Source organism: Drosophila navojoa, chromosome 2 (genome assembly GCF_054131105.1).
Source record: "Drosophila navojoa isolate 15081-1374.11 chromosome 2, UAZ_NAV_1.0, whole genome shotgun sequence".
NCBI lineage: Eukaryota > Metazoa > Arthropoda > Insecta > Diptera > Drosophilidae > Drosophila > Drosophila navojoa.
Window position 1 is genome coordinate 29,523,495 of NC_142890.1, and position 17,273 is coordinate 29,540,767.

At 35.7% G+C, this 17,273-nt stretch overlaps 3 protein-coding genes across 3 annotated transcripts; 1 reads left to right on the forward strand and 2 right to left on the reverse strand.

Annotated features, from left to right (window-relative positions):
* Positions 1-1,160: 1,160 nt before the first annotated feature.
* On the reverse strand, positions 1,161-9,001 carry LOC108659792 (tetratricopeptide repeat protein 21B). The gene is made up of 8 exons (XM_018112892.3): positions 8,509-9,001; positions 6,562-8,233; positions 5,895-6,503; positions 5,595-5,736; positions 5,286-5,535; positions 5,006-5,203; positions 2,415-2,655; positions 1,161-2,281 (listed from the first exon to the last, which is right to left on the reverse strand). Exons 2-8 carry the CDS (start codon positions 8,074-8,076, stop codon positions 1,223-1,225), a joined length of 4,014 nt encoding a protein of 1,337 aa, XP_017968381.1. The 5' UTR covers positions 8,077-8,233; positions 8,509-9,001; the 3' UTR covers positions 1,161-1,222.
* Positions 3,056-4,377, forward strand: Spf30 (survival of motor neuron-related-splicing factor 30). Its single transcript, XM_018112899.2, has 3 exons — positions 3,056-3,278; positions 3,588-4,006; positions 4,062-4,377. Exons 1-3 carry the CDS (start codon positions 3,237-3,239, stop codon positions 4,330-4,332), a joined length of 732 nt encoding a protein of 243 aa, XP_017968388.1. The 5' UTR covers positions 3,056-3,236; the 3' UTR covers positions 4,333-4,377.
* A 543-nt stretch (positions 9,002-9,544) lies between the features above and the next one.
* lovit (loss of visual transmission) lies at positions 9,545-15,275 on the reverse strand. Its single transcript, XM_030384965.2, has 7 exons — positions 14,936-15,275; positions 12,101-12,363; positions 11,651-12,037; positions 11,381-11,601; positions 10,348-10,778; positions 9,977-10,151; positions 9,545-9,858 (listed from the first exon to the last, which is right to left on the reverse strand). Exons 1-7 carry the CDS (start codon positions 15,121-15,123, stop codon positions 9,628-9,630), a joined length of 1,896 nt encoding a protein of 631 aa, XP_030240825.1. The 5' UTR covers positions 15,124-15,275; the 3' UTR covers positions 9,545-9,627.
* Between the last annotated feature and the right edge of the window lie 1,998 nt (positions 15,276-17,273).

Here is a 17,273-nt window from a genome sequence, read left to right on the forward strand (position 1 = left end):
CAGAATTAATTTTTGAACACACACATTGAAAAAGTTCAAGTTTTACTCTTAGTTCAGGAAACAATACTGGGTTTCGAAAGTATATACCGACACATTTGAGAGAAAATCTTAAACTAAACGCCTCGGGCATAGTAAGTTTTCTTCTGCCCATAATACGTGAGCTACGTATTTATATTATATCAGATTATTACTATCACCAGTAATTTAGTCGCTTGCCTCATACTGGACCACAATAGACCAATTTAAGGCTGATAAATGTTGTCAATTGAATTCAATTATGTCGACCTCTGGCTTACACTTATTTTTGAATTTGGGAGAGCTTTGCATTCCTAGTTGAATTCCATTGCTGAATGAGCAAATCCGAGTGATTTCTGAAGCTAGTCCCATTTGGTGGGGTAAACAAATTAAAAGAAGCATTACCCCTTAGCAGCGTGATATATTATATTGCTACAGAGAATTAAGAGCAGTTTGCAAAGAAGGAACATTTATACCAGTGATAAAAAATGAGAATCATGATTTTTAATGGGTTCAGGGTACAAAAACATAACTTGAGGCCAGTCAGGTCATCACACGTTTGACCACAAGCTTAATATATAGAGCCACCGGTCGCCATTATGCATCCTTCAGCATATTAGCATATGAGCTACCGTTTTCAATAGTTTATAACAGAGGTTGGCATGCTCATTCCGAGATACTGAAAATAATTCTTATTTTATACTGCATAGTACATTCTGAGAAAAACAAGTGAATACATCAAATCGGGTGCCATCGATTTCATAATACTGATCTATAACGGTCAGAGCTGGAACCTTTAAAAAATTTCGGATTTTTCTGACTTTTTTCTAAACAGCAATTTTAAATGGTTGGTGGTATCAGTTCCATTTGTACTGACCTCCTGTGGTCCCAGAGACAATTAATTCTGCTGGAAGATAGCCAATATTCCGTATGTTTATTTCTTGTATTCCTACCATTATCACACCTATGATTCTAATCACAATAACCTGCTAAAAAGCATCCATTTCAATTCAAGGACTGTATCTCTAAATATCAAATTGAAGAGTGTATATATATTTATTCGTAATTGTGATAAAAATTGAATCTTAAATATATGTATATGATTCGTGTTTATTTGATAAAAATTAATTGAAGTTCGATATTGTTCGAGTACATCTAAGCAAATAATGTAGTAGTCTTTTCCTAAAATTCACTTTCCTAAGTGAATTCAATTTCTTAAGTTATTGCGACATTTTTCGAGAATATCTTTGCGAATAATATTGTAGTCTGGATGTAATTTTAAGACTTGTTGGCAAATATTAACAGCGTCAGCATACTGCTTCTTCTTCATATTATTTAATGCCAATTTGTAGCCAATGTGTGGCTTAGAGTGACCACAACTATCCCAGGCTTTTTGGTATTGCTTAGCAGCATCCCCATAAGACTGTAGCTTTTCTGAAATGTATCCGCCCAATTCATAGGCTTTTGTACTTGATTTGTTGTACTCCAGGACTCGCTCTACAAATGTCTCTGCAACATCGAATTTGTTGGCATGAATATAAATATCAGCCAATAGTAACCAACTTCGCTCTAAATACTCAGCCTCCTCATAGTTCCAGCTTAGACGAGCTATACGTTTGAGTTGATTTTTCGCACGTTGCATTTGCTTCAGTTGAACTAGAGCCAATGCTAAAGCATATACTACAGTGACCATTAAAGGGTTGCCTTCCTTCTGCATAAGCTCAGTTAAGTCCTTTAGTGCTAGCTCAACTTGAACTTTTTGCTTTGACGCCATTTGCAAAAAGTTCCAATAAATTCGACGATTCAAGCTGTTTTCATAAACCTCTCCAGCTCGAGGACGCATTTCTTTAAGCAAACGCTCGGCTGTTCGCAAGGCGATTAAACGCGACTCACTGAATTCGCCGCTATCTCCCGCGTCTAAAAGATCATTTGCATTCGGTATCTCTCCATCGGGATTTATGCATATTTCAATCATGTTTAGCTTTGCCTGCTGACCCCAGATATGATCCCTACGAGACTGATTGAAGTAGCGTAAAGCACTGTTGAGATTACCATTGTACCAATCAAATAACCCTTTGCAATATGCATATCCAGTTGAATTTTTAGACTGTAATGACGCCTGTTCAGCACGTTCCAAGAAAGGCAGACTCTCCGATAATGTACCAGAACGTCTCATAACCTCAATTAGTCGGGCCAAAGCTGTCCAGTTACAAGGCTGAGATAATAGCAGCTGTGAAAAATGATATGCCGCATTCTTAAATTCCATCTATAAATTACAAAAAAAAATTTTAAATTCTATACACATATGTAAAAGATTCTTTGTAACTATATTAAAAAACAAATAAAAAATAATATTAGGTTTTCAATTATCTAGTAAATATTCTTAATTTTATATATACCTTTCTGAATGATAAATCTGCCATCAATACTGACGCGGTCTCGTTATTGCCATCAATTTGAAGTATCTGCTGACATGTATTACGACACAAATCCATTTCCTTAGACTCCATTTGCAGATGAGCCAGAGAGACTAAAATCTCAAGATCATTAGGAGTGTACTTAACGCACTCCTTAAAATGATATAATGCTATATCGCTGTTCTTAATTTTAATTGACTGTTGGGCAATTAGAATACATATCCTAAAATAATACATATACAAAAATGATTTATATTGATTGTAAGGAAACTGGAATCAAATTAAATATAATAATGCATATGATAAATGTATATTAGTTTTGTTAGTTTGTTTATTTATTTAGGTATGTAATTTTATTTAAATCTGTATAACAAAGCTTCTTATTTTTATAGATATTTATCGTTCAAATAATAACAAAGTTTCGTAATTTCTCTCATTTAAGAAACATAGACGGTTTAAAAGCAAAACAAGAAAGTGGGTAACGAACTGAAACGTAACTAGTGGCAACATCTTTAAACTATCGATAACAGTTTTGTTGGCAAACTTCTCCGATTACCTATCTAAATAACTTTTTTAACAAAGTTTTTAGAAACTTAAATAAATAAATTGTAATATTAACATTAAATAGTATAGTCATTGCCACTTAAAAATATTTATATATCACAAAATATATTAAAAATTTCATAAGGAAAATAACTAGTTCCGATGTTTGATTGACAATCGAGCACCCTTAGAATGCGCTGTCATCGCTAACAGTGAAAACAAGAAATAGTTTTATTAAGAAATTGTGAAGTTGGAGTTGCTATGGCCGACGAATTACAAAACTACAAATGCCAATTGCAGCAAGTGAGTATTCGTGTAGAAAGAATATTGTAGTGCACGTTTAAGTGCATTCTTTTTCATATGCATACACACATATAAGACTATTTACAAATTACATATGTTTGCTCTCATATATATATATATATACATATATATATATATACGTATTTATTGGTCATGTATGTATGTATATGCTAATAAAACTGCAATTCAATCTGTGAAAAGCCTATGTAAGCATGTATGTAAATGCATATACATGTACATGTACATGTACATATAATTATATGTCTTTAATTGTGTACACAAAATAATTGTTTTGCGCTTTTTGTATAGGTGGAAGCTGCCCTTCAAACAGATCCTTGCAATGAAGAACTTTTGAAATTAAAAGACGATCTGGAAGAGGTTATCAAACTAACGCGAGACTTGATAAAAACTCAACTTGAAGAGCAACGAAAATCATCGTACGTAGAACCATCTTCTTCCAAAACAGCGTCGTCAAATTACTTTGACGAAATTGAAGCTGCTCTTTTAGAAGCTGAAAAACTTGTTACATCCGCGAAAGTTTGGAAAATTGGAGACAAATGCCAGGCGAAATGGACAGAGGACGGCCAATACTACGACGCAACCATTGAGGGTATAACTGGGAAAGGTGAAGTAAGTGTTATCTTTGAAGCCTATCAAAATCGTTCTACAACTACAATAAATGAATTGCGTGAGCGCACAACCCGCAATGAAGTATTTCCGTCAAATAAGTATGAACATAACTTGAATTTCTGTGATTGCTTATTAATCTGAATCTCTTCGCAGACGTCATCGACCAAATCAAAAAGAATATTTAAAAAAAAGAAAACAGAAAAAGCAGCAGCGCTTTAAAGATCTAGAAGAAGAGCGCGAATCTGACAAAAATAAATGGCTTAGTTTTACGACAAAGAATCAAAAGAAACCAGGAATGAAAGTGAACAGCATATTCGCATCGCCCGATAACGTTAGTGGACGAGTTGGAATCGGAACATGTGGAACGGCTGGTAAAGCAATGACCGATTTTACGGTTGGAGAAAAATATCGCAAAGGTCTGTAGGTTAATATGACTTTGTACGCATTAAATAAAAAGATTTTTCAAAGTATTCCTTTTCAAGATACTGTAATTCACAGATTAATGCTATTATTTTCTAAGCTGGAAGACAAAGTTAATAAATCGGCTCCAATGTTAAATTAAACACCCCGATTTCCAAGCATTTATAAGATTAATAGACAACGATACTGAACCGGACGTAAGAGCGAACGCATTCAGACTATGCAGTATCCAAAGTTTGCTATTTAAACTGCTCAGCGCTTTTATAGGTAAAACATATTGCGATAAATTGAAAGCTGACTTGGTGCACAGTATGATTTCTCACCGTCAAAAGCTTCAAATGTAAAGCCCAATATCTATATACATATGCTGACTTTAATTTGCAAGCCTCTCACCCATATTATTTGACCCAGCTTATTCGAAAAGTAGTTCAATAGTCGTCGCATTCCCGCAAAATGATCGTATGTCGAAAAATTTAACTTTACAGGAGAAAACGCTTAAATTGAAATTGATTTTTTCCGAAACTAGACTGAATTGAGTTCCTACTTTTTGCAAGTATGTGACATAGACGTTTTTTAACTGTTCTTCATTAAAATCTTGCTTTCGCAAAACATCAACATACGATCATTTCGCGGGAATGCGGCGATATGTAAATGACAGACTAAAAGTCCATACTTACTTTGACAGAATTTTTGACTGCTCGTAAAGGTTTTCAACATGGTTAATAGTACAGATTTTGTGGATGCGATATTGATTGTCTCGGGCACGTTGCAGGGTTTTCAGGGATTCAGGAATGTTTCCAGATTTCTCATGGATGCGAGCCAGTAGTAACAACTGTTTGGTTTGCAGCTGCAATTCTTCGAGACTGTCTTCACTTCTAAAACCAGAATTTTACGAAACTTGCAATAAGATCCAATGGAGTGCGTTTCATATCAAACTTGATAGAATTGATAACTCACACATTTTGTTTGTCGCTATCGCTTAATATATCTGCAGCGTTCTGGAATTGCTTTAGTTGCAAAAACAACTCGGCCAAGTCTAGTTTAAGGGCAGAATATCCCGGATTCTGTATGGCCTCATGATAGTACTTGAGAGCTTTTGTATATTGATGTGTTTTGACGTAGGATCTACCCAGTTTTCTTGCAAGTAAGGCATTCGTCGGACAAATGCTGCAAGCCTTTCGGTATGCTTCGATTGCCATATCCGTTTCTATAATATTGAGTGATCAATGTATTTTTTAGCAAAATTTTAGAAAAGTTACGGCTGACCTTGGATGGACAAATAGGCCTCTCCTAACATTAAATAACTTCTAGGTTCCGGTCGAGCTTCAACTAATTCCTTGAAACATTGCGAGAATGCATTTCGATTTTTCTGATACTTCAGGTAAATGTTGGCTAAATGTGTTTTTGCCTAATATTAATGTGATTAATAAAATTAATTATATATGTTTAATATTTAATAAAAAAAAATTATGTGTATCTGAGATCTGTAAAAACAGGAGCCTAAATAATATAAACTTTTTCTTCGCAATATTGTTTGTATCATTCAGATTCCACATTTCCACTTACCTGTATATAATAGGACTGATCCGGTTTGATTGTAGACAAGAGATTTATAGCTTCGGTAACATTGCATTTCTCAAGCATCAGTTGGGAATGGGCAATAACTAAACGTCCCATCTCGGTTGTTCCATTAAATTCCTCAATGGCCGACTGCAGAATGCGCTCGCTTTCGAAAATACCCTGGACATCGCCCATTTCGCGCAGCACATAGATTAGCTCAATATATATAGTCATTTTGTCTGAGCTGGTTATAGTGTTGTTGTCTGTGGGCGCAATATAATCATGTCTCTGGCCTACAGTTGACATCCCGCCCACCAATTTCAGTGCAAGCTGAAAACTCTGGTGAGCCTCGGATAGCTTCTGCTGATGCTTAAGTATGATGCCCTTTAACAAATGATACATAGGCCGCTCGCGCACTGTGAAATTCTGCGCCAATGCCAATTCCAAGTACTCTAGGCCCTGAAAGTATTGCTTTTTTTCCACGAGTACTTGGGCCAATAGTAGATGAGCTTCAGTGAAAGTGTCTCCGAATAAGTTCAGAATGTGTTGCAGGCGGCTTATGGCTTTCGAATGCTCCCCGGAAAGAAACTCCAATTTCGCTTGCAGAAAAAGAGCCTGCAATAAAATAATCATCAGAACTTATCTGATGAAGACGTTGACATTAAATATTTACTCCTTGATGTCCGGGACATGAATGGAAAACGATGTCTAGAATATTGAGGCTGTGCTTAAGCGTGATATGCAAGGACTCCGGGCCCAGGTCCAAGTCATAGTAAACTTCCTTTATTGGAGCCGGAGTATGTCGAATTAGCTCCCCGCATATATCCAGCATAAAATCGGGATTCATGGAGCACACATATTCGACGCCATAGGGCAATGCATTAAATTTTTTAAAATGTATCTCCGCTGCCTCGACCAACAACTGCACGGTCGAGGCCTCCTGCTCCTTCGAATCGGCCAGCAAAGCGGACATGTACATAACCAAGGGCTCAGGCTTGTAGTCCGTGAGCTTCATGAGATATGCCAACTGCTGTTGAATCTGCTGTTTGCTTTCCAAGTCGCCGCGATATTTGAGTTTGCATAATGTTAGGCCGCAAAGCGCATCGAAGTTGGTGCTGTCGACGTTGCATGCCGAGCGAAATGCTAGTTCCGCATCGGGAACATTGTCGATCAGTAGTTTTTGATAGCCTATTTCTGTTAAGATGCTCACGTCGCCGGGATTCATTTCATTGACCTTTTCAATGCAGCGCAGTGTCAGCTTGAGCAGTTCTTTGTTTCGCGAGCATATGCGAGAGAAAAGTTGGCATATTTCCACAACTAGAGTAAGATTACTGGGCTCGATACGCTCCACGGAAACTAAAAGTTGTTGCAGTGTAGCCGCAGCTGCCTTAAAGTTGCTCTCGCGCACGATGTTTAGCATTCCCCTAGTGCGTAGAGCTGCCACGTTGAAGGGCTCCATGTTGACGACCCTGTTGGCAGTTTCTAGAGCGTTGTCCCAGTCGAGTGCGGTCAGCTGGGTTTCCATTTTTTCAATGAGAGGAATGCTTATGTCCGGGAAACGCATGCTGAGCTTATTTATCACCGATAGAGCCGCATCGAACTGCCGCCGCTGCTGAAAGAACCGCACGAGTGCCAAGGATGCGTCAATGTTCTTGCCATTGCTGCGGGCAATGCAACCTTCAAGCGTACTCTGCCATTTCCCATTGGCAGGCTGATGCGCACTCGACGAGAGCTCACACCATGCTTTCAGGACGAGCGCATGATCACTATTGCCGTCTATTTTCATAGACCTCCCAATGTAGTCTAAGGCTCCTTCGAACTCCCCCACTAAGTACAGAAACACAGCCGTGTAATAGCATGAGCCGGAACTGAGATTACTACCTCCGTGCTCTACTCGCTGCTCAAGTGCGTCTATCGCATCGGTGTCCATTAGACGACAGTGTTTGTGGGCGTAAATTAGGGTCATAGTGGCCGCAAAGCCTAATTCCGAGTCATTTTTTAACGGGTTCAACTCCCGAATACACTCCTGCATATGATTACCCAGGGCGAGGGCAATGCCATTGAACAACCTAAACTCGGATTGCATTGGGAACCTGGCCAATCCGTCCAAGGCCGTTTTCTGCATTGAATTATAGAAGCGCAATCTTCCATAGTACAGAACTAAGCTCTTAAAGTCATTTGAGTCCATGTTGATTGATGCTTGGGTTTTGGTTTATTACGAAATTTCACATTTATCACAAAATATACTTAAGGAAATGCGGCTCGTATTTCTTTACGTAACGGGTTACAAACGGGCACGAAATTTTTATTAGCAGATCATGTTGTATCGCATATTCCAATGCTGCCTGCAAGGAGACACAGACATTAATTTTAGTTCAACAATAATTAGATATCACATTAAGCATAAATATTAGTTTTAGATAAGCTCTAATCACTTTACTATTGCTGATTTATATTATATGCTGTTTTATTATATATATATTGAAAAAACACATACATATGTACATATGTATTTCACTAAAAGTCCAGCATTACGGCGCAATAGATTTTACCAAGTTTTTGTTTGTTAGCTAGGTATCATGGCAACAGCTTATGGCAAGCGGCTAGGGTATACAAATACCTTAGATAAAAGCTTCCCAAGACCTTGTCCGTTTAGTTTGTCAGGAACTTTAGTATGGGTCACATACATGATTCCATTAGCAATATTATATCTCAAATAGGCAATCTCGTTATCCATTTTTATGAAAAATTTACTATCATTATGCTGCACATTTACTAATGAGCCCATACACTTAGAATTGCTAGGCGACTTAATGCTTTGTAGTGCATTTGCTCTGGTCAAATTGGTAAAGTTGCGACTTCTGAGTGCAATGCTTGTAAAATGTAACATATTTGACATTTTAAACGAGTTTAAACGAAATTGCTTTATACGGCTACACATCAATCTTGAAAAGGAAAACATCTTATTATTCTACGACACCAAATACCACTATTTCCCAAAGCCTACAAAAATACGGTAACAATTTTGAATATAGCAACCAAAATACCCCAGCTCTAATTTTTTTTTTTTCGTATTTTGATAGTTATGGCTAAGACAAATACGATGAAGACAAAAAAATATATCTGAAAGAACTGTAATGCGATGTTTTCACTATGCACATCTCTTCACATTGTAATGTATCGATGCTTATTTCTTCGCATCCTAACGTATCGATATTGGTATCGCTTTGTGAATATATTACTGTTGCAATTTGAAAAATTTCAAAAACATTTTTAAAATATATTATTACCTTCTTACGAAGGTTTAAGATATATACGACTTGTGCTTTGGAAGCCATTCTGTGCGTTTGTCTATTGCATTACCGCAAAAAAACATTATCTGACAGAATATTACCATTATCTGATAATATATTAAGAATATAAAATGATGACGTGTCTGGATAGTTACTCTTAAGTGTTAATATTAATAAACAAAACAATATACATACATATGTACATATGCTCTTGTGGTAAAAGAGAAGTGAATCGGACTATATTTTACTTATATGATATTTGTGAAAATGATGTACTTTGCAAGGATTATTAGTGCAAGATAATAATAAATAAGTAAGTTTTGGGGGCCAACACAAATTAAATTAACCAGTTTTCATTCATAATTGGTAACTTAATGTTTGTTGTATATTTATATTATAGTATTGAAGCTTCAACATATATTAATAATATATATTTATATAACACATTATAGATCCAGGTATATTATTTTTGTGGCAGATATAGCACCACAGAAACTCAAAAAGCTGGCGGTACTTATTACAGCTGTTGTCGTTCCAGTCACTTTAACAATTACGCCCATGCACATGGATAGAATAAATTGAGCTAAGAAAACCATACTGCTAACGATAGCAACGTCTGTTCCCAATCCCCGCACTCCAGACTCCAATTTTGCAGTGCCACTGCCATCCACTTCGAACTGTAATAGATAAGTATGTATATATTTAATACCCTGTACAAATCAAACTTGACACTTAACTTTGAGTATATGCTATTAGGGCATTACCAAGTAGCTTACTAAATTTGTTTTTACTTACTGTGCCCATCGAGTGGTAGTGTGCGACAAGCAAGTAGGGCATGGTGAATAGCGTCGAGTACATGACACCGGCTGTCCAACTAAAAACGATCACACTAAATTTAGCGCGAGAGAGTGCCATTAATGTCATTCCAGTACAATAGAAAAGAAGTCCTCCAACATAAACATTTTTTGCTCTTGAAGAAAAATAATATTAAAACCAATACTTATAAATTTAAATCGTTCCGGAAGACGCATATATTTTTTCTAAGCAGGCGGAACATAACGTTTCACAAAAAAATTTAGAAAACGTTTAGTATATGCCTGATAAGCCTGATATGTAAATTTCTTAATTTTATTACATACATATATGTACATGAAGGAAAACTTTACCTGTATCGTTGGATGAGCTTATCAATGATTAGAGAGTAGCAGGCGCAGGAAAGGGAATACATCGCCATACCCCAACATCCAAATCGAACACCCTCTTCATATCTTCTTTGTTCGATTGAGCCCTCAATTGCTCTTGGATCACCACCAAAGACAGCTTCCCCGACAAAATCAGTGAAATATAGTGAGTAGCACACGTGTGCCATCCAGCAGAAGAGATTAGTAAGGCAAACTATACGCAAGGAATACGGCATATAAATAATGGAAAGTAAATAATGCGATAGCGACTGAATTTCCACGTTATTTTGTGACAGAGAAATATCGCCCTCGACTTCATTCGATGGTTGTATCATTGCTTCCGGGTTTTCAGTGAATGAAGTTTCGTCAAAGTTGTCTTTTTCGCCAAAATGTTCGGTTGGCGCCGGTGGAGTCAGCTTTAAAAATGTAAAAATTAGAATTTTATTAGTACATAACTTTGTTGTCCAAATTGGGAATCAAGTATAGATGGAATTCAAGCTCATTTTCTCTGCATATTAACAATCGAACAATCTTGTCGGGACTGTCCAGCTTGAGCATTCAGAGCTCTAGCTATTGTGGCTTATGAGTTCGCTGCCTTTCCTACGAAATAACTATTGAATACGGTCAGACGGATCTTGATATACTCAGCCTGTCGACTTGATTAAAAATATATAGTCTACACATCCGCAAATATAGAAAGTACTTTAAAGAGCTACAATCTTTCATAAGCTTAAAGTGTAATTGAAATTGGCCAAGTTATTTGTATGCGTATATTTACTTTTTTCATCGAAACTGTTTAGGAGCTTACGTTCTATTATTTTAGATGCAGTATATATAATTAAAAGCAAGTTGGACGGGATCAGGGTATCTCTGAATCTGAATTACTTATTACATATTTGTTATGAGCTAAAATTCACAAATATTCTATATTATTTACTATGTGTATGTTTCACTATTAAGCAATTATTATTCAGTTTTTTTTTTTTTTTTCGAATTTAATTTGATTATATGTACTCACCTCCACGTAATTTTTATCGCTTTTACAGTCGTCATCGTTGGTTATAGTACCATAATTTGCGGATGTGCCGTCGGCCTGACATTTTTCCTTTTGCCGCAATGAAGTAGAAAGTGCCCAAAGCGGAATTTCAGTAAAGCTGGTTATTGTGAATGAAACGCAGGCGATGAAAATAAATGTAATTATTGTAAATACAGCCTTCACATGTCCTCCTAAACGTCTACCTAAAAGCATTCAGTTAGGTTCGGCGATTCCTTAACTTCGTAAACTTACCAATTTCAGTCTCATCCCAGTTCAAGCCACCCATTGAGTAGCCAAAGAAGCCTCCTAGGCCAGCCATGATTGTGAATGTCGATAGTCCCTTGGCATGATCTTCCGGAATGCAGACATCGAGCAGATATGCTCTGGATGGACTTTGGCAAGCATCCGCATCAAAGTCAAGTAGTACAGTGCCCAAAACTGTAAAGAATATTCCCCAAGGATGTGATGTTTTAACATACGTTTCGGTCTCAGACTGTGATGCAGTCGCTCTATGAGGGACGATGTTTAAGTAGTTATACGTCGTATTATACGTGGTGTTCATGGCAGCAGCCTGCAAGTGGGGGTCTACGTCGCCGAACCAGTATCCTAAGTTTTCACCATTTGGCACCAAAATCAATCCTACATTGGGAGTGAGCGTGAATAATCATATATTTTAATTGCATTACTAAAGAGTTCAATTACCTAGAAATACCCCAATAGACAAAATAATTATGAATGGTCTCCGTCGTCCCATGTTTAGCTTGCAGCGATCCGAAAATGACCCCAAAATGGGGCACAGAAAAAATCCGACCAGAGGCGAAAGTGCCCACACTAGAGTCATGTGCTGGTGCTCCACGCCAATTTTCAGCAATGTTGGGGACACAAAAGCCGTTTCCGCGGCGTACGAAAACTCAATGCCCATCACGGCCGCAGACACTCGCACCAGTTCCGCACGGGTTTTGTATCTGGGAATGAATAAATTAAAGACATTAAATCCATTTACTGCGCTTCGCCAGCTCAAATGCACAGCAGGAAACTATTGTTATTGGATTTACCCTTTTCAATAAATAAGGAATTTTAGGAGGGCTTGAATCGAATTAGTCTAAGTCCTTTTATTGTACAATTTGCGCAGCAGAAAGACAAAGCTCTTTAGTCTGGAAGTATGTATGGCACAAATATTTGCATTCCAATTTAAAATACATTTAAACTTCTACTATTAGCTCTTAAAATATATATAAGAATACGAATAGTTTTAGATAGACTTAGAATAGTTTTAGATAGACTTTTTGGTAAATTTTCCAAAAATGCTTTTTAATTTTCTTTCAGATGAAGTATATACATTCATATGTATCTAAATGAGCGAGCTTATTAAACAGCTTTAATATTATTCTTTTCACTCACTGTCTCTCTCTCATATACATGAATATATTTAAATCAACACATAGAGAGTTAAATAGGGACAGAAGGCTGCATAAATTTTGGAGTCATCCACATGGAGACTCAGAGAGGTACAGAAATTTTTTGTATGCGACCTTATATGAGTAATACGATTTTACATATTAGCTTAGGGAAATGTGTGGTAAGAGTGAAGATTCAAACATTATTTTTTCGTTCTCTTGACCATCTGTTATTACACCCATTCATAAAAGTGAAAAGAAATGTTGCTTTTGTGGAAGATCCGTCTGTCCATAGAGATTTGAAATTTCGAACATATATACATATTTGTACACTGCCAGATACTTAAAATTTGGAACACACGCTTAAAAAGATATGGCGAATACATTTGGGATTAGGCCAAATCGGAAACAACTGTATTTTTCACAGTCCTAGAGATAGACATATACAGACTGACGCCTTGGCAAATTGGAGAATGGATTTTGGATCGTCCATAAGTAATCTGCAATCGGTGACGCCCGACTGCAACATTCTTGCTTGTATTTGGACATATGCCGGTTACGAAGAGAGACCTATGAAAAGGGTGAAAACAATATATTTGTCCATATTTGATTGGCATGTGAAAGTTATAATACTCTATACGAGCTCTGAGCAATATTGACTGGCGCAAGATAGATTATTTATGATTTTCTTAGAAAATGGAATCAGACGTAATTTGCTAATCTCCCCTTAACCAGTTAACTAGTGACTGTTACTTGGCCCAGTTCTCTCTGACTATGTCGCATTGTTATCAAATAGCGATGGTCCAAGTTTAATGAAAATGTGTATAGACCTTTAACTTGTTAGTGCAGCCGCTAAACACTTTTGGGGCTTCATGTGGTGACTTTACACACAATTAAATAAGCACATATCTGTACTACAGACACAAAAACTCTACCATTCACTGAACTAGTTTGTATCAACAGTGCATCGGTCACTTTTTTGTATCTCTAAAATTTTCTTTCGTTTCCAATAACTATTATTTGCGATATATGTTTATTGAGTTTAAATGCTCGATTGTAAATTTATTACTGCAGCAAGATTGAATAACAGTTATGTACACTTAATTATGTACAATTAATAATATAATAAAATTAATAATTTAGTGCAAAGTAACATGATAATGTCAGCCTGTCAGTTTGTATATCTTGCTCTAACGCTTCGTGAGTGAATGGTATGCAGGCGATAGTGTATAATTCTCAACATGCTTGCTTGACTCCATTCAAAGTAGAAGTTCAGGGTATATTAGTTCAAATTATTTGTATATATAAGGGATCTATGTTTAGTATTGTAATACTAACTTCAGTTATGAAAATATATGAATGTGCAGCTGATTCATTGAAACTTCTATATCCTATATTTTAATTCATTTTGATGACCAAAATGATATGGTTGTTTCTTATTCGGAAATAAAGAATTGATTTCTGCACCATGCTAATAGTCGTATACGTATCGTAAAGGATTGGATTAGACAAGTAACCTACATAAGTTTCCACCTATAAATAAATGGAGATCATTCAGATGAAGGAAGTTGTGCCGCATAATGAAGTAAATATAATAAGATCAGAAAATGTTCATTCAATAACCTGCGTAGTTTTCCTATATATTCGGAAAATCATAAGTATCAGTACACTTGACGAACATTACCGGTTATTTGATAGGTATTACTATTGTAGGCTGAATCGTAGAGCCAAAATCCATTAGCATCACTCTCTCTATCGAGCATCCACATGACAGGTGGCGTTACGAACAGCCGACTCGATTTGGAATACGTTCTTTATAGCATATGTAGACGCACATGGTTTTTTTTCATTATCGATTCAAGAACTCATAGTGCAGGGTTGAGGTAAAACAAACACATTCAACATTGGCAATGCTAGAATGGTCAGTATATGTAAGGGTTTGGGAATAGCAGCTGGACTGAATTGAAACCTATTACATAAAACACAGTTAGTGCTTTATTTATTTGTCTTAGAAGCAATGTGTTTTTTTATGATTTTAACGTCTTGAAATATTGGGAAATGAAAATGTTTTATTATATTTACTGTAGCAAACAAAAGGCAAATTGTATGTTAAGGTCGTTTCCCTTGACAAATTTCTTACCTATAAATGTGCGAATAATCCGCGTTAGCACTTGCATTGCCTTTCAGTTGATCCAAAGCTGTATTTTTGGCTTTCTCAAAAATGTTGGTTGAGTTTTCCTGGTTTATAGAGGAATACTTTTCCTTTATATTATCTCTCCATTGATGGAGTCTGCCAGTTATTCCTTGATATTCATGTAATTTTTCCATGGCGAGATATTAATCGATTTGTGTTTCGAAATTCGGCTCGAGATGTAACTAAGCCAAATACTAGCTTAAATATTGCTGAACTAAAAATGTGTATGGCTTCGCAAAAAGTGAACAACATTCGCCGAACTTGGCATTCAAAGTGCAAATAAATTCGGATTTTACGAATAAGCCACCGAACGCCCGATTGGAAGAAAACCCATTTCGTATCGGGTACGAGCGATTCCATTGAATTTCATCGAGCATGCGTTGGCTTTGCCCACATTTTCTTTTACCCTTGCCGAGTTCATGTGAATTTGGTCACAAAGAGTGTAACGCGCCAACACGGACCTGTTATATATGAGTAATAGAGTGAATCAAGAGGGTATGGTAATGACCATTTAAACGCATAAGGAATTTCCAAAAAGAAAACTCCAGATCCATTGTACATATTTTACAATTTTAATTAAGTTAATGCTGCTTTTAAAATAAAGTGTTCTACTATAAATACTATGCAGCCGTAAGGGTATTCGTCTTCCTCTGTTGCAAAGAAGTCTTCGTTGTCGTATTTTAGTTTTCCCACATATACGATTAGTTTGTGAAATTGTAGTCCACCCGACTATAATATACCATGCATATTGAAAAAAATATGCAAAAGCTGTTATGCATATTGTTAAAGCTTTTAGTTTATTGAAATAATTATTTATATTTGAATAATTTGAAAAAAAAAAATGTATGACTTTTTTAAAGTGAACTATCTCATTCAGAAAAATATAATTTATAGGTTTATTTATTCTTTATCTAAATATAAACATAAATACTATTTGTAATTTGTATGAAAAACAAAGGCGCAACAAAACATGACATTTTTTAATCTTAAAATTTCTGGAGGCTTTATACATATATGGAGATATGACTGTGTATAAATGTAAGAGCCAGATTTGTAAGTTGAACAAATTAAACTAAGTTCTCGGCAGCTAGAGGTTTGTATGTTTGATCGTCTCGAGAAAGTTTCTTTTATTTTTTTTTAACCAAGAATAATAATGCAAACGTATGTATTTCGAGATTTTGCTATACTCAGGAAATAAAAATGTATGCTTATTTATGCATATGTATATATTTATACACTTCAAAGAACGGAGGGTAAATAACAAAAACAAATGTGTTTATTTCGGCTGAACGCTCGAAGCGCACTGATTTTAAGATTCCAAACATTTCTTTGTTCAAGTCTGAAAGTACGAAGCTGAATCCCAAATTATATGCGTGTATCCAAAATTTCACAAATATTTTCTCTATGTGTTGTATTGTTAGTGTTAGTGATATTGTGCAAGATAAAATATAAAAGTCTCTAAGCTATTATGTTCATATAAAATTATTATTAAAAATCAGCGTAAGCTGATTGGAAGAAAAAACTGACCATATTAGTTACAAAAAAAAAACATGTTTCTTTAGGAATTATTTTTATATACCCCAAATAAATACAGTTTTAGGTTAAAATAGATCGAATAACTGACGATAGATGGAAGTAATAGCCCTAAATGTAAGTATATAGTTAGTCTCATATGTAATTAATGGTAGATCTATGAAATAAATGTATATAAACTAATGAACAAAACTACATATACCTAATATCAACAGTGTTAAGATATACAATTCAATTAAATTCTTCTGAAGGCAAATATAAAACAAGTAAGAACACTCTAGTCGAGACTGTTCGACTACGAGATCCCCTGAACCTTCCAAGCAACTGATATTTCAATAATAATTCGCCCACACACACGTATACAAACAAACACAAGCACACACACACACGCACATATACATATACATATACGATTGCGTTTGGGATGCGCTGCAGCGTTGGCAATATTTTGAGAATTTTTTTTATGAATAATTTAATTTCTAGACGTACAATCTTAATGAAACTTTCAGAACGTAATCATAATGTTTAAATTTATATACCGAAGTACAAATCTCTAGTACTTGAAATACGCCTTTTACAAATATGATGGTATAAAGTAGGGGGTAAATTTCAACAAAAATGAAATTGAAATTGAAATTGTATAAAATGCATTTTAATATATATTTAAAGTTTGCAGACTCTAGCTTTAAAGATGTAGGAGCTATAATTTTATAACTGATTTTTGATAAGGATTTTTATTGATAACAAAAAA

Excerpts from the sequence above, each read along its gene's own strand:
- Spf30 (XM_018112899.2), top strand. The coding sequence starts at position 3,237 with ATGGCCGACGAATTACAAAACTACAAATGCCAATTGCAGCAA. Across the intron at positions 3,279-3,587 it reads ACAAATGCCAATTGCAGCAA|GTGGAAGCTGCCCTTCAAAC; the intron begins GTGAGTATTCGT and ends CTTTTTGTATAG. Across the intron at positions 4,007-4,061 it reads GAAGTATTTCCGTCAAATAA|ACGTCATCGACCAAATCAAA; the intron begins GTATGAACATAA and ends ATCTCTTCGCAG.
- LOC108659792 (XM_018112892.3), bottom strand. The coding sequence starts at position 8,076 with ATGGACTCAAATGACTTTAAGAGCTTAGTTCTGTACTATGGAAGATTG. Across the intron at positions 5,737-5,894 it reads ATCAGTCCTATTATATACAG|GCAAAAACACATTTAGCCAA; the intron begins GTAAGTGGAAAT and ends CATTAATATTAG. Across the intron at positions 5,536-5,594 it reads GGCCTATTTGTCCATCCAAG|AAACGGATATGGCAATCGAA; the intron begins GTCAGCCGTAAC and ends TCAATATTATAG.
- lovit (XM_030384965.2), bottom strand. The coding sequence starts at position 15,123 with ATGGAAAAATTACATGAATATCAAGGAATAACTGGCAGACTCCATCAA. Across the intron at positions 11,602-11,650 it reads CTGGGATGAGACTGAAATTG|GTAGACGTTTAGGAGGACAT; the intron begins GTAAGTTTACGA and ends GAATGCTTTTAG. Across the intron at positions 10,152-10,347 it reads AAGCTCATCCAACGATACAG|AGCAAAAAATGTTTATGTTG; the intron begins GTAAAGTTTTCC and ends TTTTTCTTCAAG.